The sequence below is a fragment of the Mesocricetus auratus genome, unplaced genomic scaffold (genome assembly GCF_017639785.1).
Source record: "Mesocricetus auratus isolate SY011 unplaced genomic scaffold, BCM_Maur_2.0 Super-Scaffold_4256, whole genome shotgun sequence".
NCBI classification, from domain to species: domain Eukaryota; kingdom Metazoa; phylum Chordata; class Mammalia; order Rodentia; family Cricetidae; genus Mesocricetus; species Mesocricetus auratus.
This window is the reverse complement of record NW_024429182.1, coordinates 27,430,581-27,454,321: the sequence shown is the minus strand read 5'-3', so window position 1 is coordinate 27,454,321 and position 23,741 is coordinate 27,430,581. Positions and strand designations below refer to the sequence as shown.

Here is a 23,741-nt window from a genome sequence, read left to right as displayed (position 1 = left end):
GTGCATTTATTTTAGTTATAGTTCAACTGGTTAATTCTGAATAGTGTTTTCACATGTGAACTGAATTTGCATACTTTCCTCTCAGTGATCTATCTTTTCTTTGTCTTGGTGACAAAGTCCAGGGTTACTATGCAAATTAAAGCCATATAAAGCGAGAAGTTTGGGGTTTGGCACACTGTAAATGCTCAAAACAAATGAACAAAACACCCCCCCCCTTATCAAGCTGGAGTCTCTTCATTTCAGAGAACTGGAATTACTGAGGTGGTATCTATCATTCCTTACTTCATATTGGGTACTGATAAATATAAGGAGAAGGTGTTCTTAGACAACGTTTATTGCATTGTGTGAAGATGTCTATTTGTCTTCTCTGTAGACTGAGGGGTACATGAATTTATATATAGGTCAGGACCCATTTGTTTATTTGTTTTACATTTTTTGTTGCTATTGTAGTTGAAATCTTCATTTAATTGAATTGGTTGCTCTTAGCATTTGGGAATTAATACAACATGAATCTACCCACAGCTCAACAATGTACAAGGGTAATGTCCAACCTCCTAAAACACCTTGCAACTTTTACTATATAGTTTCACATTACTATATCCATATTTCCTGTCCCAAAGGAGTAAATTACAACTCTTTTAAATAACATCTTAGCATTTTAAGTTAAATAATCAATTAGTTCATCTGAGGTACTAACTAGGTAAAAATTTTTAACAACTTATAGTGAAATAAAGTATTCACAATGTGGTGGCTTGAAAGAAAATGTCTCCCAAAGGGAGTAGTACTACTAGGGGCTGTGGTCTTGTTGGAGTAGGTGTGGTCTTGTTGAAAGAAGTGTGTCACTGTGGAGGCGGATGCTGGGGTCTCCTATATACTCAAGATATTGCCCAATGTCTCAGACTATTTCCTGTTACCTGGAGGATGTAGGACTCCCAGGTACTTCTCCAGTACCATGTCTGTCTTCATGCCACCATGTCCCACCATGATGACAATGGACTGAACCTCTGAACTGTAAGCAAGTTTTCCCTTGTAAGAGTTGCCATGGCCATGGTGTCTCTTCACAGCAATAGAAACCCTAATGCACACAATCCCCTCTAAAGATTATTTTGTAGAGCAAAAGTATCAAAACACCTGTTTTAAAAACATTTCATATTTGGCAGTGATTTGCACACTTAGAGCGTAAGCTCCCACATGCAGAATACTCAGGAAGGCTGGTGCACTAATCTGTGGGATCCAGCTGTTCTAAACAGATGTCCAACAATTCTTCACGAAAGGTGACCCAGTGGATGTATGATTTGTAAATCAAGGTTCATCTGCTAAGGAAGTAGGATTCAGTGGTAATGTAGATTACATTTGTCTGGAAGAGCTTCACCTGGGGTCTGTGGTGGAGTTTACCCAGTGCCCTTCACCAACATCCAGACCTCATCAGGAATTAATTTTCTGCAGTTAAAGAAAGTTCTTCATAAAACTGGGTTGATTGTGGTTCAGTGCTTTTTATTTCTTTTATGTTTGAGAATTTTTTGTTGTTGCTTTACATTTATGTTTTATGTTTTGTATTTTACCTTACTGATGCCTACATCAGGATGTGGCAAAATCTGTTGAATGTTTGGATGATAAATGAATGAAGAAGGGATAATTTAGTTCTCATTTTCTGTGGAGTATGGATAAATAAGGCAAGCTTTCCCCGTCTACTGAGTAAACAGTATAGACAGGCAGCGCTGGAGTTCAGTCCACAGCGCTGAATGCCTGCAGTCAAACAGTCATAGCCCCTGTGCCACATGTGGCCCTCAGGAACTTTTCCATCACTGGGAAGGAAAGATTAGCTTTTTAAAAATTGCAATGCAAATTACACCATTTTCTACTTCCTTTTCCTCTCTCCAAACCCTCCCAAGTTTTTCCATTAACTGTTGCTATATGTATATCTCTATATATCTTTCAAAAAACTAGCATACCTACTAATTTCTGTAAAAAATTTCTAAGGATCTTTAACTTGTTTATTCTAGGTCAGAAACACTAACAAATCTGTAGATGTATGCACTTGCCAATTTAAATAAAGGCTTCTACAAGGGGAGTTTTAAAACTAAGGCACATGTATATTTGTTATCCAAAGCTACACATGTTTGGATAGATTATGTTTAACAAGGCACATGAATATCCTCTAAACAGCTCTGTATAAGGCAACCATTCTGATGGGCATTTGGTTAACTATAAACATGTTGGAAAACCCCACACGATGAAATGAAATAAAACTCAGACTTCCAGTTTGAGAAGATGTTTTCCTGAAGCGCTCATGTAAGAAAATGTACACAAATTTGGGAAACAATTTTACAGTAAATAATGGAAAAACGATCCACAGAGTGTGTAACCAGCTAAGAAAGTAAATTCAGCCTCCTTGAATAATAAACATACTATTTCCATTACATCTGTGAGTGCTGGAGAGAGGTGTGTTAAAGGAGCAGGAAAACGGATATAGGGGCTGGGTTGGAACATTGGGGATGATTTTCTACAGATAACTGGGCATCTGTAGCTCTATTGTTGAGTAACAATTTGTTGGAGATAAAACAGTCTTAGGGGGAAGCTTTTTAAGACCCAAAATGTTCTAAAGGGAACAGAACATTTATTTATTCCATTCTATAAGGAAGCTTCTTAAAAATCAGAAAGCAAACAATTCAAATACTTCAGGAAGTCCCTGAAACTGACCAAAAACACCATGCAGGCAGTCAGGATTGATGAGAGGCATTCTCAAATCAGCTGAGTTGCCCAGCAGAGGCTCAGATCAACTGAGCTGCCTGGAGGAGACATTTACAACCTGTTGAGCTACCTATAACTTGTGAGCTACAGCTCTTGTGAGCTGTCACCCATTCTGGGAAAGACTTGGTGACACAACTGCTTTGAACCATTTCTGCCCCTTAAGTAACATTTTACCTATTTCCTTAAGTAACCTTAAATAAAACTCACTGGTCCACCCAGTGAGTTTAGTGGCATTCTTACCTTGATTTGACATTTTCTCTTCTCTTTGGTGAGTAGACTTTTGATCACATCTCCTCAGGGACAATGTCACATGACACCGATGATATAAGATATAAGATCAAGGCATTCAGTAGTTGCTTACACACCTCACTGCTAAGCTTGTCCGTTTCTGATTTTCTAATGTAGAAATCATAACCTTTTCCCTTCTCTCTTTATGTCTCCCTTTTCAGACACAGCCAAGGGCCTACGCCTACTGGTCCTGACATGGCAGACATTCTCTCTTGAGATCACTGCTCTCTGCACGGGACAGACTTCCACTGCTGAGTCTGCTTGTTTCCTGTATCCCTGGCAGCACAGCTTTCTCCATTCCCCTTGTCCACTTCTCTCCTCCCAGTAGCTGCTGAGAGCCATAGTTTCTCCCATTGTTTTCTCTCTCATATTCCAATAAAATTATCTTTGAGTTTCTTTCTAAGCCCATTTCAACTTCTTTCATCTGTGAGTCTAATGGCCTGCAGAAGAGACCCTGTAATCCCCAGTAACATCCTCTCTTGGTCTGAATTTTACTTATGTTTTTAGCACATTGTATTAGATCTGAAGGTTTTCTTGAGGAAGCCTGAGACTTCCTCTTCTGGGCTTCATTTTCTTCATGTGTAAAGTAAAGGGATTTAAAAAGCAGCCTGTTACCTTAAGATGCCTTTAGCTCTAACTTTCTAGAAGTCTCTGTAATGAGGTCTGCAGTTTCTTTATCCATTGCTCTGTTGGTAGACATGTGGATTATTTTCAGTAACACTGAAATATTTGTAGGAAAATGGATGCAACCAGGCATAATCATACTAAGTAAATCGAGCCAGCCTCAGAAGGACAGATATTACATGCTTTCTCTTACTTTTTGGTCTCAGAGTTTATATAGAGACATAAAACAGTATATGTAATATTGCAACAAAGTAGAATTGAAACTATCTAGGGAACAAGGCAGACTAAGGGAGTGGATAGTAAGTAAAGGAGAGGTGATGAATTCAAGGAGGATAAGCACAAAGTATAGTCTATGAAAACATTTTATTTAACTCAGTACCACGTAACATTCATCTATACCAGTGAAACGTGCACACACACACACACACACACACACACACACACGTATAATGAGGTGCCATCTGTGACGACAGCTTTGAGCAGGGAAACTTATTCTTTCTCTGACTGCTCTATGCTGTCCCCAGTGTGGAGGCTTCTGTTCCATGGTGACAACATGATGACAATGCTTTCCTCTGAGCAATCTCAGTCCTTGAGCTTTCCCTGTGGCTTTGATCTTACCCTGCAAACCACTTCTGAGATCAAATGAGCTACCTTGCAGTATGTTGGGAAAAGCACTACATTGTTTCAGAAGGCCTTGGTTTACATTGCTCAGAAGGCACTTTAATTACCTAGGATAGTTTTTGATAAACTATAGATACTTCATTTATGTACTAAAATGAATAAAAAATTCACAAGTATCACAGTTCTGTGAAAAGCTATGCATAAAAAACAATAGCTTAAGTAGTACATACAGGATTGGGGACCATTTAATTTTTAAAGATTTACACAGGTGAATTCAAATTTACTTCTAAAATATTACTCTTGGTTACATATATAAAGTTTTAAGTGGTTTTGTGTGAGGGAATGCTGGGCCTCTTGAGAGTTTGAATAACAAGTTCTTTTCATGATTTATGTTATGAAGCCCAGTGTAGATTCATAGGAGAATTTAGGCTTCTAGAATCTTCATTTCCAAGGTTCTCCATTCTGGGGATGGTGAAGAGACTAGGATAAGACGGTAGTAACAGAGGTGTGTACCAAGGATTTGATGGAAGGAACAAATGATTACAAAGAACATTGGTGTCTGTGGTGGTTTGGTGGTTTGGATGTAATCGGCCCTCATAAGCGCATAGTGAGATGTGGCTTGTTGGAGTGGGAAGTTTGTCACCTGTGGAGTGGGCTTGGAGGTTTCCTATGCTGTGACTACCACCCAGTGTCTTAATTGACTTCCTTTTTCCTGTGAGGTGTAGACTTCTCTAGTAACATGTCGGCCTGCATGCCATCATGTCCTGCCATGATGATAATGGATTAAACCTCTGAAACTGTAAGCCTTCACTTCAATTAAATGTTTTCCTTTGTAAGAGTTGACATGGTTATGGTGCCTCTTCATAGCAATAGAAACCCTAAGTAAGACTGTGTCGTACACTGATCATTTAAGGAATGAGCTTTAAATTTCACAATTTTCATGAATCAAATGATAGAAAATAGAGATTAGAGAAATATTGAAGAGAAGTGCCCAGTTTCTATATTTCAGTTAATCTCAGTATGCTATAGAGTATGTGGTGGGGCAGTAAGTCTCCATGCGAGTTTTTATTAGGTTCTATGGGATGAAATTTTTACCTTTACCAGAAAAGAATATACAGGAGACAAAGCTCAAGCTGATGTGGTATTTTTACTTAATTTCTCAACTTTAGCTTTCTCTATAATAGTAGTAGTAGTAAAAATAATAATAATAGTTATAGAGCTGTTATAAGGATTAAATGATATAAAGCATCTAAAAAGCTTACCACTCTGATTCATTCAGAGGCTAATTCTAATAAGATAATGAATATGAATAAGAGTGAGCAACATCTGTCTCTGTCTCTATCTGTGTGTGTGGTGTGTGTATGTGTATGTGTGGTGTGTCTGGGCATATGTTTGTGTGCAGACATGTGGGGTCCAGACGCCAGCATTGGTGTTATTCCTTAGGTACTCTCCACCTTGAAATTTTGAGACAGGGTCTCAAGGGGCCAGAGACTAGGATCTGCCTTTCTATGTAGACTCAGCACTAGGATTACAAGTCTTTCTAAAAGGTGGTTTCAAGAGACCAAATTCAGGTCTTTTCATGCATGCAAGGCAAATATCTTAACAACAGATGTTTCTCCTCCATCTTTGTATTTTTCAAAAAGACAATGCTTCATTGAGACAATATTATTTTGACTCCACAAACATTTCATTGCATAGAATTTAAAATATATATTCTCAAAATTCTATCAAAATAAAAGAGAAAAATCAGATGGGATATTATTAGGATTTGATTTACATGGAATTGAGCTTTTAAATCTCTATATAGGGATATACCTTGTTCTGGGTGTCTCTTTCACATAGGCACCCAGAACAAGGTACATTTTATAGCAACAGAGCAATAAAGACCCAATAAACATATATGTGACTGATGGATTCTAAATCTGAGAGAAGGGTGGAGGGAGTAAGTAAAATTAGAAAAAACATTGGTGTCTGTAGTGGTTTGGTAGTTTGAATGTAATTGGCCCCAATACACTCATAGCAAGTAGCACTCTTAGGAGTTTGGCTTTGTTAGGCATAGCGTTGGTATAGGAAGTGTGTCACTAAAAGAACACACATAGTCAGGCAGTGGTGGTACACGCCTTTAATCCTAACACTTGGGAAGCAGAGGCAGGCGGATCAATGTGAGTTTGAGGCCTGCTTGCCCATGCCTGGACAGGCTCCAAAGCTACACAGAGAAACCCTATCCAAACACACACACACACACACACACACACACACACACACACACACACACACACGCCTATACTTATAAAGAGAATTTTTCTAATGGCTTATAGATGCTGATCTTTAACTTTAAAAAATGATATAATTAAAAAATAGATTGTTATAGCCCACATAATAAATCATGGTAATAACATGAAATAATTTTTAAAATGATCACTTTGCTCTATTATATTAAAGGTCTTCGTAGAAAAGGATATGAAAGTTTTGTGAGAGTAAGACACTAACAATCTAATATATAACCAATACTCAGCCAATATATAGGTTTACAGTATTCTCTAATGGCCAGTTTTGTTTAAGACTTGGAAGTATCTTTTGACTAATTTTTGCATCTTCCAGAAAATGCAAACTTCATTGAACAATCCCATATTCTAGAAGTTCCCTCTGTTTGGCAGTAAGTTGGAGCCATCTTTTGATCAGTGGACTATGAGAAGGAGAGAAGTACTTTACATCTAGGCTAAGACTAATGAAAGTGGTTGAATTACCTGTGCTTCTTACTTCCACTAACCCCAATTTTCTGGACTTGTATTTCAGGTGGCAGAGAAATCAGCTGTAGCAGCTTTGCCCAGCCTCCATCAGAGTGCATAAACCTAACTCAGGGTCTAACTCTCAAAGCCTTTGTATCCTTTTAAAATTACCCTGACTAGTATTCAAGTACACAACTTTAATAATGATGTATTTTGAGGAAGAATGGACTCAAAGAATGACTTTATATTGCATATCTGAGATAACCAAGTTATATCTTTTTGTTTTTTCTCTCTAATTCTTTGGATTTCATAATTAACTAGAAATTGACTCACATGCCACCGAGGACATACTGTATGCTAAGCATCAACTGAAGCAATTTACAAGTGGATACAAGGCTGAATCATAGGTGCACATACAATTATTGTCCTAGCTACCTTCTGTAACTGTGATAAAATATCCCAACAAAACAAACTGAAGTGAGAAAGGGCTTATTTTGACTCACATTTCAAGGGACAATGGCAGGGAAGTCAAGATGGTGTGAAGTCATTGCTCACACTGCATCTTTGTCCTTCCTCCTTTTTTTTTTTTTCAAGATAGGGTTTCTTTGTGTTGTCTTGGCAGTCCTGGAACCTGCTGTGTAGATCAGGCTTGCCCCAAACCCACAGAGCTCCACCTGCCTCTGCCTTCCAGGTGCTAGAATTAAAAACTGGAAAATGACCAAGTATAGGGCTGTGAAGACAGGCAGTTTGCAGGTAGCATGGAAGAACAGTAGAGGGTCTTAAAAATAAAGCAATTTTCAGAAACATTTCTATTTTCTACCTTTGTCCAGGGCTGGAATATTTTTCCCTAGAATCAACTTCTTGAAAACTTCCATAGATTCTGTTCAGTTTTTTAAAAAAAACCACATTTAGTCAGATTGTATATATTTCTGGATCTGTTTAAGTGAAGTTTTGTGCTTTGGCTAAGACCTCCCAAGCTTTATGAAAACATCTATTTATCCTGGGACAACAGGAGATTTTCAGCCTGTTACAGCTTTTACTTGCGCTGCCAAGAGGAAAAAACAGAAGTTTTCAATAGTCTTTTAACTGGACCTTCTCAGGTCCCCAGGGCAGAGGGCTTACGGCAACTCACGTTTGGATTTTAGGCTCTAACCGCCTGCAGTTCTCTTTTTACAGTATGTATGAAAGCCCAGGTTTCCTATGATGACAGTCAACTAAAATGCTCCATCTTCCTCGAGACTTACCAATGCTGTGAAGTCACCTTTCATTGTGCATTGCTATTCTGTCCTACCCAGCACTGTGTCTCATATGGAATTTTTGTGTGGTAAGTGATGTTACGATTGTTCCATTTGTCCTGAATCAGGCAAAATTTCCTCCTTGAGTCAGTGAACTAGTTTGCCCCTAAGAATATCATGGTGTCACTGTAGTAGCTGCATGGTTGGGCTTGGCTTTAGATCTGTCCTTTGTTCAAAAGGGTTCTGAGAGAAGATGACATGTAGCTCTTGGCTAACACTAAGGCTTTGCTTTAGTTCATTTGATACATTACAGCGAAGATTTTTCTTTGATATTATAAAATTCTGAATTTTAAAATCTGAGACTAATCAGATGGTGGTATGTTTAAGTTAGTGCTCTGAAATCCCTGTCCCCCTTTTCAGAGGAAATCAACCAGACCACGGTGGACATTCTTATCTCCTAGGATGAATGTGTTATCCTTCCTCTTACATTTTGACTTAAAACATATTAAAGATTGTATCTGGGAACTTGGGCAAGAATCAAAGAAAAAATTCTTCAACTCTGAGAAGCCACTATTATGAAAATAAGGAGAAAAGGAAACAAACAGTGATTTTATTTTAGTAGAAAAGAGAATTAGGCTCAATTGACCTCAGGTTTCAAATGACCTTCCCAACCCCACTAAATAGGGTAAGGACATAAAACAACAGCAGCAAAGAATTCACTAGAATAGAAACACATTTAAGTGATTAAGAAACTATATTTTAATTTCAAGGATGCTACATTATTAAAATAATGAATTTGAAATATATTAAAGAATCCCCCTAGTCTCACAGATCAGTTATAAATATTAATGGTATTTTAACAGATTCTGATATTTAATATTCATTCATATTATTCAGGGAGTTCAACATCCTGTATGGTATATGTGAATCACTCTAATTATGTAAGTGAGCACATATATGAAGTATAAAGGGGGATTCATCACCACTAAAAATACAAAGATCTGCGCAGGATCTTAGAGAGTACTTCAAAGTCTTCTCCACACACTTAATAACAAGAAAGTCACTAGTAATAAAGTAAAGACTTTTAAGCCTGAATTGAGTCAATACTGTTGAAAGTGGCAAAAAATGGACTAGTGATTCTAGTTAAAAATGCTAAGTGATATAAAGCTTTTATGAAACTTAGTGATTTCCTGTGGAGAGACTCTGTAGTTAGACTTGACACTTGCTCTTGAACTAGTCCTAATATTTGGAGTCAGTTTTCATCAGATGGTGTCCTTTTATCTGAGTCTCTACATCATCTTAAAAACCAAAGTCTTACTGAAAATGGATATGAGCTTCCATAAACGGCAAGAACCCCTTGGTGATATATTGTTTATAACTTATTAAAGTCACTGAAGATAAGAGAAGCAAAGCAGCCAAGCCAGTAGATCTTACTTCTACCAAGCTGAAATGGTAATCCTGCCTCCACAAATCCTCAGAGGCAAAAGCTGAGTTCCTGTCTCCTCCTTATATTCCTTTCTCTACCCAGCCATCTCACTCCTGTCTCTACCTCCCTAGTGCTGGGGTTGTGTGAGGTGTTTCTTTTAATACTGGATCAATTTAGTGTAGCAGTGTGGGCTTGAACTAAGAGAGATCTGTCTGCCTCTTAATCCTGAGTCCTGGGACTAAAGGTGTGTGCCACCACTGCCTAGTTACTATAGCTAACTAGTATGGCTGCTTTGCTATTTTGTCTCATTCTCACGATGAGTATGCTTATAATAAATGATAGACTTATAATAAATGATAGACTAATAGCATAACTATTGTGACATTATAAAAATAGCATTTGCTATGAACATTTCTGGTGCTGTACCAGGGGACTTGTATATAGTATTTTACTCAACCCTTATAACATTTTATAGAGACAATATACTTTTAATACAACACTATGAAACTCAGGAAACAGGGTTACAGAGCTGTTAGTTGAGTCACATGAAGATGCTGACATTGAACTGATATTACTCTACATAGTAATTACTGAATTACAACTTAAAAGTAGGATTGTATGTTGCAAAGACCATTGCACTATGCTGAGTAACACAGGTACTTGGCCACCTATGAATTAGACAATAAAGAGTTCATCACCTACCAACACTGGATTAAACATGAGCTCATTTGTGAAAGCTTATTTACTATCCGTGGTGGTTTGAATGAGAAGAGTACCCAGAGAGGCTCACATATTTGGATGCTTGGTCCCCGTTTGGTGAACTGCTGGGTAAGCATTAAGTGGTGTGGCCTTTCTCGAGGGAGGTGTGTCATGGGGATGGGCTCTGAGGATTCAAAAGACCATTCCAGACCTAGTCTGTCTCTGTCTCTGTCTCTCCTCTCCTTTCCCTACTGCCTGTGGATCAGTAGGCAAAGCTCTCAGTTGTCTGTCTTCCACCATGATCTTCATGGACTAAAAAGCAAGCCCTTAATTAAATGCTTTCTTCTATAAGATTTGCTCAGTGGTGGTGTCTCTTCATAGCAGTGGAACATTAACTAAGATACTATCCAGGATAACATTTCAACATTATTTTGATATTCCAACAGAAAATTGCTAGAGTAAAGCAGAGAAATGTCATCTTCAGCGAGTTTATCACATATTTTCTAAGCACAGTTGTTTTTCAACCAAGTAATAAAAAGAAATATCTTTTACAAAGAGAACAGCAGGATTCTTTGAAGTGTAACTTTGGAAATTAGAGTTTACATTACTGGCACCATTGGAAGCAGATGTGTATTTCCCAGGGACCTTGGGAACATGCTTACTGAGAATACCTCTCCGAGAAAAAGCTTCATTAAAACTTGCAGATCTCACTGGTAATACCACATAGTCCACTAGTGCCAGTATTCTAGTCACTAAATATTCTAGTCCCTAAAAGGAAGCCTCTGTTCACTATTGCCAGAGATTCATATGTCTTCTTCAGTGACCTTCAGATCTAGCAATTCAATGGAGAGTTCATTCATTTCTATAATTTAAGGGTAGCAGTAGCAGATTACTTGTTTGCCTTAGGGATAAACAATTCACTGCCCAGCCATTTCTTTTCCTGGCCAGATAAATGGATGGCTAGTGCTAAGTTACACATTCTCAAGTATTATTTCAGGGCCAAGGAAGGGCTCTTCAGACCTGCATATGAGATATGGCTGTCTCAGAAAATATTTGCTAAGCACTCAACCCTATTATGCCAATGATGATAATGTCTACCTATTTTTTTCAATATTGATCAAGATAAGAAGGACCAGTGAATATATAGCATGTATAATGAGAGACGGTTCTTATTTGTACTGAAGGACAGAACCTATAATTTTGGTGAGAGTATCAGGCTCTTAGCCCATGAGACATTTAGATTGATCTGAGGAGAGATTCCTGACAGTAAGGGAAGTCATGAAATTGTTTTCTGAAGGGCATCTAGGTAAAGGAACGATCCCCTGCCTTTTGGATAGTGTTGTCATGGTCACAGATAAAAATGGGTCACAATGAAGACTTGTCAAGCTTTTATCCAGCTCAAGTCTTTGCTATCTCCCAGGACCTGAGGCTCACAAGTTGTCTGAGCTTGACACAATTCTACAATACAGTTCTCAACTTGCAAAGGTTTTGAGATGCCTCCAGAATGATGAAAACCAGACTCTTGTCTGGGAAGCTGAGCAGCACACATTATTCTGAGCCCTGGCTTACAACTCCCAGTGCTGACAGCCTCATTTCAGAGTGCAATAAGGACCTAACTTGAAGATCTTTCAAAACAGCCCAGTCTTACAGACACAGCCTTCGTTCAGTTTCTATCTTTCCTAACAGCTGACACGGTTGCAGGTATTACAGAAACCTTGACTAGAGCTTTCTGTATTAGATTCCACAGGATGAATTCTATCTTAATTCAAAGTAAGGTTCTTGTCCAGATGTGAGGGTAGCTATATTAATTCAGCTGGCAGGAGATTCTGTGAAGGAACTCACTTAAACATTCCTACCTAATTTTAGCCAAGACACTGCAAAAAGTGTCTGGGCTTTAACTTTCCAGCCCTCTTCCCAGCAAAAAAGAGGTAAGGATATGAAACAATTGCTCAGATTAGGATCATTTTGAGACAGTAGGAAGTTATGAGAAGGTTGCAGAGTATATTACACAACAAACAACATAAAACTTCTTAAATCCCTTAGGCTCATCCTTTGCTTTCTCACCTAAAAGAATTACTTGGTACGTGATGACAAAAGTTTTTAAGTATTCTTTTTAAAACCCATAATGTTTACACTCTTTATTTTATAGATCCTTAAATGGCTTTACACTTACTAGAAGTCTCAATGAACCAAAACAAATGGTGCCTTTACCCTCAGAACCTTCCATTTGACCACTTAATGAAACTATATTGGGAACTCTGGGATTGTCAGTTCTTTGTGCAGTGACTGGCACAAAGATAGCATTCAAAACTTATTGTGCATAGTTGTCCAATTGAGTAGTTTGAAAATGGAAAACATGTAAGTAAAAAAATCTTGAACTTTAACCTAGTTGAAAGAAACTGTCATTCTGTGTGTGTGTTTGTGTGGTGGGTGTGCCACAGGATAGACACAGACACACAGACACACAGGCACACAGACACACAGACATACACACACACACATATCCTAGTAATATGCTTCATATTTTAAACTATTTTTGATGTATGCATTTAGCTGCTTTAGCTGATACTCTCTTTCCAACCCTGGCACCAATTATCACACTGAAACAAATTGCTTGGCAAGTGGGAGGACAAGTGTTATTTCAGATGTAATCTCCTGTTGAGGACAGATTGACAGGACAACCAGAGGCTAAAAGGGGTCTGTTGTTTAGTCTGACTTTGTATGAAAATGTTCTCCTTACAAAATAGGCTGAGTTATTTCATTCTCTGATGAAAGACAGTTTTTGTTTTTAAATGTGGGGAATACATAAAATGAGACTATTTTATAACTTGTACTTATTACTTTAAATACAAATATTTATATATGTACATATACAACATGCACTTTTATATAAGTGCTTACATATGTTTTTTTTTTTTTTTGGTTTTTACGAGATAGGGTTTCTCTGTATTGTTTAGGAGGCTATCGGTCCAGCCTGGCCTCGAACTCACAGAGATCCGCCTGCCTCTGCCTCCCGAGTGCTGGGATTAAAGGCGTGCGCCACCACCGCCCGGCTAATATGTTATATAAATATATATTTATATATATGAGTGTGTATATAGATATTTTACATGCTTAAATATATGACTTTTTTGTTAATTACTCCAAGTTTTGATATTATCATATATGTGTATATAAATATATATCCTATGATATTCTATTCTACAGCATAACAATAATAATTCCTATTTGCAATTAGTGTTTGACTTCTCTTAATTAACATGTCTTACCTAATTTATATGGAAGCATACGTTTTATAATTGAACTTAAAACCTGCTATTTCTATAACACATCTTTGTAAGTTGTTACTGTCTATTATTTTAGCATGGTTGACATTTACTCTGAGACCTCAAGTTTTAACATAGATACCTTGACTAGAAACATGAAAATTTTTATGGTTATGGTCCTTTCCCTTTCTTCTTTCCTATTTTTCTCTTTTCTTTTATCTTTTTGTATTCTGTTTATAAAAATTTTAACCTCTCTAGACTGTTGTCGGATAATCTTTTTTATACACTATGAAGATGTGTCTTTTCCAAGGCATCTCTGATAGGATTATTAAAGAGTTGAATGGTCAGTTTCTAGGCAGGAGAGAATAGGTAGGACTTTCAGGAAGAGAGAGGAAGGAACTGGAGGAAAATATGAGGCACTTGAGAGACACCAGCAAGACACTGAGGAAGTCAGGCATACATTATGGAAGAAAGGTAAAGAGCCATGTGGCAGAACATAGATTAATATGGTTAATTTAAGTTATAAGAGCTATTTGGGAACAAGTATAAGATAAAGGCAAAGCTTTCATAATTAAGACTGAGTCTCCATGTCAATATTGGGGAACTACAATAGACTCCATTTTCTGCAGATTCAAGCAATTCCACACTATTCAATCTCAAAGCATATCATTTTATGCTGTCATATCAGACAGTCCACTTATTTGGAATAACTAAGAATAATCTATTAGCTGATAACAAGGTAATTGGATTTAAGGTCTTGGATCTATCATGATTATTTATTGGTTTTTATATTATACTCCTATCTTTCACGATGTAAAAATTGATGAAATAAACAATCCATGAAAAATATGTCTAAATGTTTTGGGAAATAGTCATTAAAGGCATCATGTGTTATGTTAGCATTCATTATTAAATTATCCTAACAATAAAATTCTTGCAATAATAAGTTCCATGTGATAAAGATAAGTTTTCCAAATTTGTTTATCTTCTTTTTAAATGATTTGGATGGGTATCTTTGATAAGACATTGAAAACTATTCACACAAGTCCATTGGTCATCACATTTCTATAGTTGCAAGTTGCATGAATTGCTTTAGATTGTTACCCATTGTCCATTTATTGATCATCAGTGGTATTGCAGATGTATAACAGGAAAGCAGGATAAAAATCTGATCAATTATTTTCAAGATCATTGTTGTTTAAATTGCCTGGAATCATAAATGTACTGGTAACAGAGGACAAAATTCACTTAAGTTTGACTTTTATGTTTATATCCTTTGTTTTCAGAGAATATCTAAGTTGAAGATTAGAATCTTTAAATATAATAGTAGGTGTCTGACACAGTCCAACATGGCTAAGTTCCATGTGAAGTCCTTATTTGATATATGTACTCAAAGTGTTCACTCCTCAATAAGTCTTTGGGATGATTATTACCTAATAGTACTGATGGGGATGTGGAGAGGTTAAGTACTTTATTGTTATATAATTAGTAAGTGGTAAGAGTAAGTGGAATATGAGCAAGTTAACTCTTGGCTTAGATTAATACCAAGTTCAAGTTGTTTGAGTGGCCTCAGGTACCTGAGGTACCTCAGGAGGTAAACACATCAGTGATATGGTACCATCCTGTCCTTTCTACATGAACAACACTGTTAATTATATCTGGAATCTTTGTCTACTGAGTCTGTAGCCTTCCTTGGAATTACTCAGTTTTTGCCCTCTGTGGTAACTACAAGTTAAAGGATTGCACATGTATTTAAAAACCATTTACCATTCATATATCAGGTTTCTATAGACTAATATGTACTACATATTATAGCAAGAACTGACAATATGTTTACCAAATGCACTTTTCTTCTTCCCACATGTATAGGGAAAAGACAAGTCAACTTGGCTTCGGAATCAGTGTGCCCTACTTTTTGTACTCTGACAGAATGTGGTCAACCTGATGTACACTGTCTGTAGGACTAACCCTCCATTTCTCCCCTTCAACTTATTGGATGCCTGTGGTGATAGCAAGTCGAAAGACAGAGGACTCTAGATCCATTAATAATCTCCTTTTTATTCTAATATTCTTTAAACATCTACACACTTTTAAAAGTATTTTATTTCTCTTATGTGTGCTTTGGCTGCCTGTATGTCTGTACTATGTGCATACAGTGTACAGAGAGCCCAGAAGAAGGAATCTAATCCCCTGAGGCTGGAGTTAACAGTTGTGAGCTGCCATATAGATGCTAGGAATTCTCTAGAAGAGTAGCCAGTGCTTTTAACCACTGAGCAATCTTTACATCACTTTAAAAATTAATTGACATATACTAATTGTGTTTATTTATGGGACATAGCGATAATTTGATACAGATGTATAACATATGAGGATCAAACCAGATGACTGGCATTTTCATGTCCTTAAATGTTTATTGCCTGAAGAAGCTCTCAGAAGAAAGCACCTACCAATCAACACTCATTTCGACTGATCAAGAAATAAACATGTCATACTTAGACTATTAAAGTTTTACATGTGTTTGTTATTTTAAAATAGTCTAACAAGTACAAGGCTCATTCCAGAGCACACTGATAGACTGTTTTGAACCAGACTTTCAATCTAGAGCTTGATTTGATATCCAAATCCCCCATATTAACATTAAAAATAATTTCAAAAATCAAGTGAACTCGTGAGCTTTTCATTATAGCAACAAATTCCATAGATGATAGTAGTATAATAAAAATCTGAGGTTTACATTGGCTAAGAGGTTTTGGCTTACGGTTGCTTGATTCATTGCTTTTGGGCTTGTGGTAAGGGGGCACACCATAGCTGGAGTTGCTTACCTCATGACTGGGTAACAAAATGGAGAGAAAAAGAGGCACTGGGGTCCCAGTATCTCCGTTAAGGGCACATCCCCGATGAATAGGTTTCACCTTTTTATGTTTACATCACTTTCCAAGTTAGGATTCTTAAATACATTAGCTTTTAGGGGACATTTAAGATATAAACTATTAAAATGATAAAGGCCTTTTTATTTATACCTACAATATATTAGTATAAAATTGAATGCCTTCAGGACCAGACCTATCTGACCTCAGTTTCCTGCCATATAGGAAGCACAGAAGATAACATCAAATCAGGATTTCTCAGCTGTGTGCTGAAGGGTTTTCTTAGTCTTAACGCACTTTCAAATGATCCATGATCAAGTACATTTGGAAACTTTTTGGAGAAATGAAGGTGTCTTTTCTGTAGAAATTTTTTTAAATAAGGAATTAGGGGTAATTCTGTCAACAAACTGATTCGATAACAAAGTTCATTGGAAAAAGAGCACCCAAGGAACCTGTATCCCACAGGGCACATTTTTTGGAACATGAACTTATTCACACTGTTGGTATTTGAAATTGGGTGTGTTACACCTTGGAGCTTCCTTCTTCCCTATAGGGAAAGTTGGAACTGGCTATGGCTTTCTGCACTTACTGCCTGTTTCTGACATTTGCCAAATGAATATGCCCTGGCCTTCAACTCATTTGGGTCATTTCTTTATCTTCTGTCCCTGAGCCTTATTAACAGATTGCATTGTGGTCTCAATCCTGGTAAGTTTTGTGTATCTTATTAATATTTACATTGCTCTACCCTTACAGAACACAAATGTCCCCTCCATTATTTGTGTGTGTATTATGGTACTAGTTCTTCATTCAAGAGAAACCACCAAAGGCATGGGAAACAACAACAACAACATCTCTTATTCACCTAGTTAGATGTTAGTGTACTAAAACACATGGGATTACATTATAAAAGCATTCATATCATGTTAAGTCAACTTGATACACTTAGTACTCTGGACTCTGATAGAAAAAGAAAACAGCTTAAGAAAAGGTGGTTAGATTTAATGTTAAGAAAAGTTATTACTATAGGCCTTATTCAAATTAATGCATATACAAGAGAAGATCAATTTCCATACAGTTGACAAAGCAGGTAAGTATTTCTTGGCAGATTGAAACACCACCACAATAGGCACATAACAAACATGATTTCATGACTTCTAACTTATCTGGCTCCTTAGTCTTAAAATTGTGTAGTTGCTGATATTAAGATAAATTTAAATATTTGTTATCACAAAAATTGACAACTGTGGGAAATTCTTGATATTGTTTTCCTTTTTTTTAGATCCATTCAGTTTTATAAATTGTTACTTTGACGTTGTGTGGGTGCTTGCACAATCCTCCTACCTCATTTGTAGAGAAAACTTCATCTGTTCAGAGATGACTGTTTCTTTCGGTCTTGTGTGACTTTCCTAGTAGAAAACATGCCTCTATCCTATACATGCAATCTAGCTATTAATCTAATCTCACTCAAGGAAATGTAAATCCATTCAAATGGTGAAAAATGATTGCATCAATGTCTTAGGTTTCCATTGCTGTGAAGACACATCATAACCATGGCAACTCATAAAAGAAAACATTTAATTGAGTGGCTTACAATTTAGAGATTTAGTCCATTATCTTCATGGCAGGGGGCATGCAGACAGACGGTGCTGGAAAAGTTCTACCTCTCGATCCACAAGCAACAAGAAGTGAACTGCATCACTGAGTATAGCTTGAGCATAGGAGACCTTAAAGTCCATCCCCACAGTGACACTTCCTCCAACAAGGTCACAACTACTCCAATAAGGTCACACTTCCTAAAAGTGCCACTCCTTTTGGGTTCCTTTTTCCTTCAAATCACCACAATCAAGTTTGCTGGTTTTTGCCATCCTCAAAAGTATCATGCAGTTTTATGGGTCTTAAAAGGAAATTTTGAATATATATGATTCTATTCTTTTAATGATAAATTTAGAACTTTCCCTCCTACATTAGATGAAACTCTGCTTCAAGATGACGGGAAGTACTGAGGGCCACACAGCCATCAGTGTGCTTTTTTTCTTTTCTCTGTAACAAAACATTATTTTATTCAGGTAGTAATCTTTCTCATGGCTAACAGGACTGTGATACCAGCTCTAGGAATATATTTGATTTAGACATATGATACTCTCCACACTTCAGACTGATACTTTTATCTGTGTCACAACTGGCTTGTTTGGAATTGGTCCAGGTGGCAATTCTGGTCTGCTATGCAAATATAAGAATGGGTATATTAAAGAAGTGTTGAATAGATTCTCTGGAAGGAGCAGAGTCCATGGAGATTCTTCTTAAGTGTATTGCTATGCTTCTAATGTACAAAGCCCTAGCTTTGAGCCTTGGGACTTGGAAATAAAAGGAATGGATATGAGATATTAAGGAGACTGTGTAGTTCACATAAATGGGGTTTGTTCAGTTTTGGAGTCTGAGAAATCCATGATTCAGTTATTGGTTGATTTGCTTCCTGGTGAGGGCTTGCTTCCTGATCTGCAGGTGCCTGTTATCTTGCTGTATCTCTGCCATAGATTTTCCCTTGTTATATCAAAGGAGCAATAGTGAGAAGGGAAGCTTTTCTGTTTTGCTCTCTTAAGACCATTATCCTATTGGGCTAGGATGTCTCACCCTTAGGACTCCATGCAATCATTATTACCTGAACTGAATCTCCAAATATAATCTCATTGGGATTAGGGCTTTATGATGGTTAATATTGATTGTTAATTTCATTGTAATGAGAACTGACTAGGAGATTAGTGTAGAACACCTGTGAGAGTGTCTATGAGAATGCTTCTGGAGATGAATTACTGAGCAGCAGAGACATAAGGGGCCAGAGAGCCAGAAGTAAAAGAGGAAGGATGAAGAAGCCAGCCAATGCTGGCATTCCTTACTTCAGCATCTTACTCTTATGAGGTGGATAATTTTGCTCTGTCATATACTCTCTTTTAAGAACTATGATACAAAGTAACAGGTATCAGTACGACATCTTCACACATATTTTGTTTTGCTTGATTCCCTGTCCCTTCTAGATCCTTTCCCCTGTCTCTTTTTTATTCACTTGTACCATCCTGTCCCTGGTAGTTTCCCTTTCATGTCTCAGATGATGTATGACTCTCGATGCCTCCTCCTTAAATCCTGTTTTCTCTGTCTCATGGTTCCCTTTTCATTTTCATGTCTTATACTCACAATCACTTCTACAAAAATGTATACATATAAAAATTGGAATGTAGCCTGGGTGTGGTGACATAGTCTTTAATTCCAGTAATTAGGAGGGAGAGGAGGGTAGTATCTATGGAGTTACAGGTTAGCTTGGTCTACAAAGTGAATTCTAGGACATCCAGGGATATACTTTGAGACTTTGAGACTCTGTCTCTAAACACACACACACACAAACACACACACACACCAGCTAGGATTGGCACATCAGAAAGAACATATACTATGATGTTCTCCTCACTTCATGCCCAGAGCCCAGAGCAGTGGTACATGAAAACCATGAACCGACCTTAAGAGCCACCAACCAAAGTCAAGCTTCCTTTCTTTTAAGTTACTCACTCAGGTATCTGTCATGGTGATAAAAATACTCAGCAGCATATGTTTCACTCTATGGATTTCTTTCTTTTGTTTTTTGCTAGGGTTGGATCTATGCCTTTGTGTATATTAGAAAAATGTTCTACCACTGAGAGACACCATATGTCTCCAACAGATCAATCTAGGAAATGCATCATTTGTCCTCAGTAGATCATACAAATGATCTTACGTCGCTTAAACATGTTTGTTTTTGTTAAATACAGCTGAATATATAGCCTCATAGATATCCTATTTTATGAAGTAACACACAAAAGATAATGTCTAATTCATGGTATAGAACTTGAGAAGATTAGAGATTATTTTCCTTTTATCAGAACAAACAGGTGCAGAGTTGAAATCACTACATTTCACAGCTAATGTCCATTGCTGTTACAGAGCATTTCATAGCTGCTGATCATATATAGATGTGGTATCATGTTAATATAAGCAGCACAGCCCTTGGGGAGTTTTAAGTTGTAAATGAAATATTTTTCTAAGATTGTGTTCTCTCACAGAGAAAGCACACTCCAGCTGAGGCCTATCATAAACTTCTGGCATGCGAAGAGACACTAGCTGGTGATTCCATCAGGCAAGACTTCCAACTAATGGGTTGACAAAAGCATTGCTGTACAGTGAAGAGCTGTTACAAACTCAATCACAATTCATTTTGTGAGTTTTGTCATCCTAGATCATTACAGTTAATTTATGAAAAGCATTACTTTAGACATCACCAGAATCCTATGGATATACATACCCACACTTTTCTTTTCTGAAATCAGTTACCTTTTTCTTGTGAGTCAATCTTCCTTCCTTCCTTCCTTCCTTCCTTCCTTCCTCCCTCCCTCCCTCCCTCCCTTCCTTCCTTCCTTCCTCCCTTCCTCCCTCCCTCCCTCCTTTCCTTTTGTGTGTGTGTGTGTTTCCCGTCTTACTCTTCAGCTCTGGTGACCCAGAACTTGCTATAGAGACCAGGTAGACCTGAAACTCTCAGAGATCTATCTGACTATGCCTCTACAACACATGGTCTTGCAAATTAAATTGAAGTTTTAGAACTATCTTTAAATTTGTGGTGTTTACTGTGTCCTAGGAAGGTTCTCATGAAACATTTCCTGGGCACTTTAGGTGTATTGCATGTAAACCAATTTTACTTCATTTAAAAAAGATGAAAAGTACATAGACATCAAAATATTATAAAGTGATGGGTTTCATAGCATGGTAAAATTTACCTTTAATCTAGCTGGGGATGCAGAAGGTTATCAATTACCAAATTAAAAAAGCCTAAACCAGCCAGGCGGTGGTGGCGCACACCTTTAATCCCAGCACTCGGGAGGCAGAGGCAGGCGGATCTCTGTGAGTTCGAGGCCGGGCTGGACCGACAGCCTCCAAAACAATACAGAGAAACCCTGTCTCGTAAAAAACCAAAAAAATAAAAAAATAAAAAAAGCCTAAACCAAATAATCCAATGGTATCTCACCAAGAAATAGACAATGAACAAAACATTTGCATATACACAGATCCAAATTAAAGCAACAGAACCCAGGCCAGTTTACACTCTTAAACCTTCTGACACTATTTTTATGAACTCAGTAAAACAAATCACATGGTGAAATATCTTCTGAAAAACTTTCCTGTGTATTTCATGACTGAGCAAATGTGACATTAAGTTTTATCCCCTGTGGCTTGGAGTTAAACACTTTCTCTGTTCAGAATGGCAACACTCAATTAAACAACATTTTTTTGCAACCTACCCCCACCTATTACTGTGTTTAAGGGAAATAAGGGGAGTACTGACCTATATTGCGCTTCTTATTATCAATGGAGATGAAGCGTATGCAGGGATTACTGGTGATGTATTGGGCAGCCCAAGGGACATCAATCTTCATGCCTGCTTCATAAAAGAGGCCCAGAGCATAACGAGAGGAGTAGCTCACAGATGCTAGTTGCTGCTTTTGGCATTCACTAATCACTGTGGAAGAAAAAACAAAACAAACTCAAAAATATCATCTTTTCCTCTAGCCATCAAATCCAAAGCTCCCTTAAACACATCCCAAGTGTCTCCAGCAGTCCTGTCTTACCATGAATTCTGAAAGGTAATGTCAAATGCCCTTTGTTCTGGTTTTATTTCTTTCTTTCAGAATGTTTACTAATGCTAGCACAATTGCATTTAGTAAGATGAAGTTTCAAGTTCATTAGACTTCCAATCAAGTCTCTCAAAATCTGTCAGTCAATTGCTGCTCCAGCTTCATATACTATTTGCTGGCCATGGACTGTCTGGCAACATTACTGATTTTATATACCTGTCACTTAACTATGAGTTGATGTTTTTGATAATTATTATCACAACATTTCACATAATTATAACCATAGTATCATAAGGTTGAATACTATTTCCTTGTTATGTGTAAGGAAATTGATTCTTCACCACGCACGGCCCCTTCATTATGTCTATGCAATTTAATTTGCTTTTTGGTCACCTTCCCATTATTGCACTGCAATCGTTTTTTTAGACAGATGACCACACCCCAGTCATCAGTGTGATGAGATACTTCCCTGATACACATCTTCAGGAGGGCCAAGTAAGGGCTAAGGAAGACAGTATAGAATACTTGGAAATGTCTCATGCACTGAGAAATAGCCTGATCTAGAAGAGAAGACTTCAACTTCAAGGATCTTGGTTAGAACTTGGAGAAATAGCTTTAGGAGTACAAAGAGGAGGAAAGAGTGTTCAATAAATTATTTAAACACAGAAATAATCCCACACATTAGTTAAAACTATAAATATTGTCAGAGTAATAGTTGACATACATTTTTAGAACTGTGAGGTTTAATTTTATTAAAGTCTTGCATGTTACATATTATATATATTATTTAAATTAGAAACAATCTTATTTTACATATCAATCCCAGTTCCCTCTCCATCCCATCCTTCCATACCTCCCAAAGACCCCCCTTTCCCATCCCCCATCCACTCCCCAGGGAGGGTGAGGACTTCCATGAAGAATCACTAAAATCTGTCAAGTCATTTGGGGCAGGGCCTAGGACCTCCCCTTTGTATCTAGGTTAAGAGAGTATCCCTCCATGAGAAATGGGCTTCCGGAGTCTGTTCCTGAACTAGGGATACATCCTGGTTCCACTGCCAGAGGCCCCATAGTCTGCCCAGTGTTCCTAACTGGCACCCATGTTCAGGGGGCCTTGTTTGGTCCTATGCTAGTTCACCAGCTGTCAGACTGGAGGTCAGGTGTTTCTGTGGGATTTCCCAGTGTGGTCTTGACCCCTTTGTTCGGCACTCCTCCATCTCTGAAACTGGATTCCAGGAGTTTGGCTCAGTGCTTGGCTTTGGATCTCTGCTTCTGCTTCCATCAGCTACTGGATGAAGGCTCTAGTATGAAATTTAAGGTAGTGATCATTCTCATTATAGGGGAAGGGCATTTAAGGTAGCCTCTCCACTATTGCTTAGGGTCCTAGTTGTGGGTGATCATTTTGGATCTCTATATAATTCCCTGGTGCCAGATTTCTCTTCAAATCAATAGTGGCTCCCTCTATTGATGTGTCTGTTTTCTTGGTATCTTCTATTCCTCTACCCATTCAAACTTCCTGATCATTCATGTTTTCCCCCTATCCCTCCTCTTCTCACCTCCTCTTTCTCCTGTTTCCCTCTTCCCTTT

General features: G+C 37.6%; 1 protein-coding gene across 3 annotated transcripts in view; it reads right to left on the bottom strand.

The window, feature by feature from the left end:
* Positions 1-23,741, bottom strand: part of Rnls (renalase, FAD dependent amine oxidase) — a 301,883-nt gene that overhangs the window by 84,665 nt on the left and 193,477 nt on the right. For all 3 annotated transcript variants that reach the window (XR_002382057.2, XM_021225074.2, XM_005063687.4), the window contains exon 5: positions 21,869-22,042. Coding sequence is in view for 2 of the 3 variants with exons in the window: in XM_021225074.2 (XP_021080733.1) it covers positions 21,869-22,042 (174 nt within the window). In the remaining variant the exon portion in view is untranslated. The remainder of the gene's footprint in view (positions 1-21,868; positions 22,043-23,741) is intronic.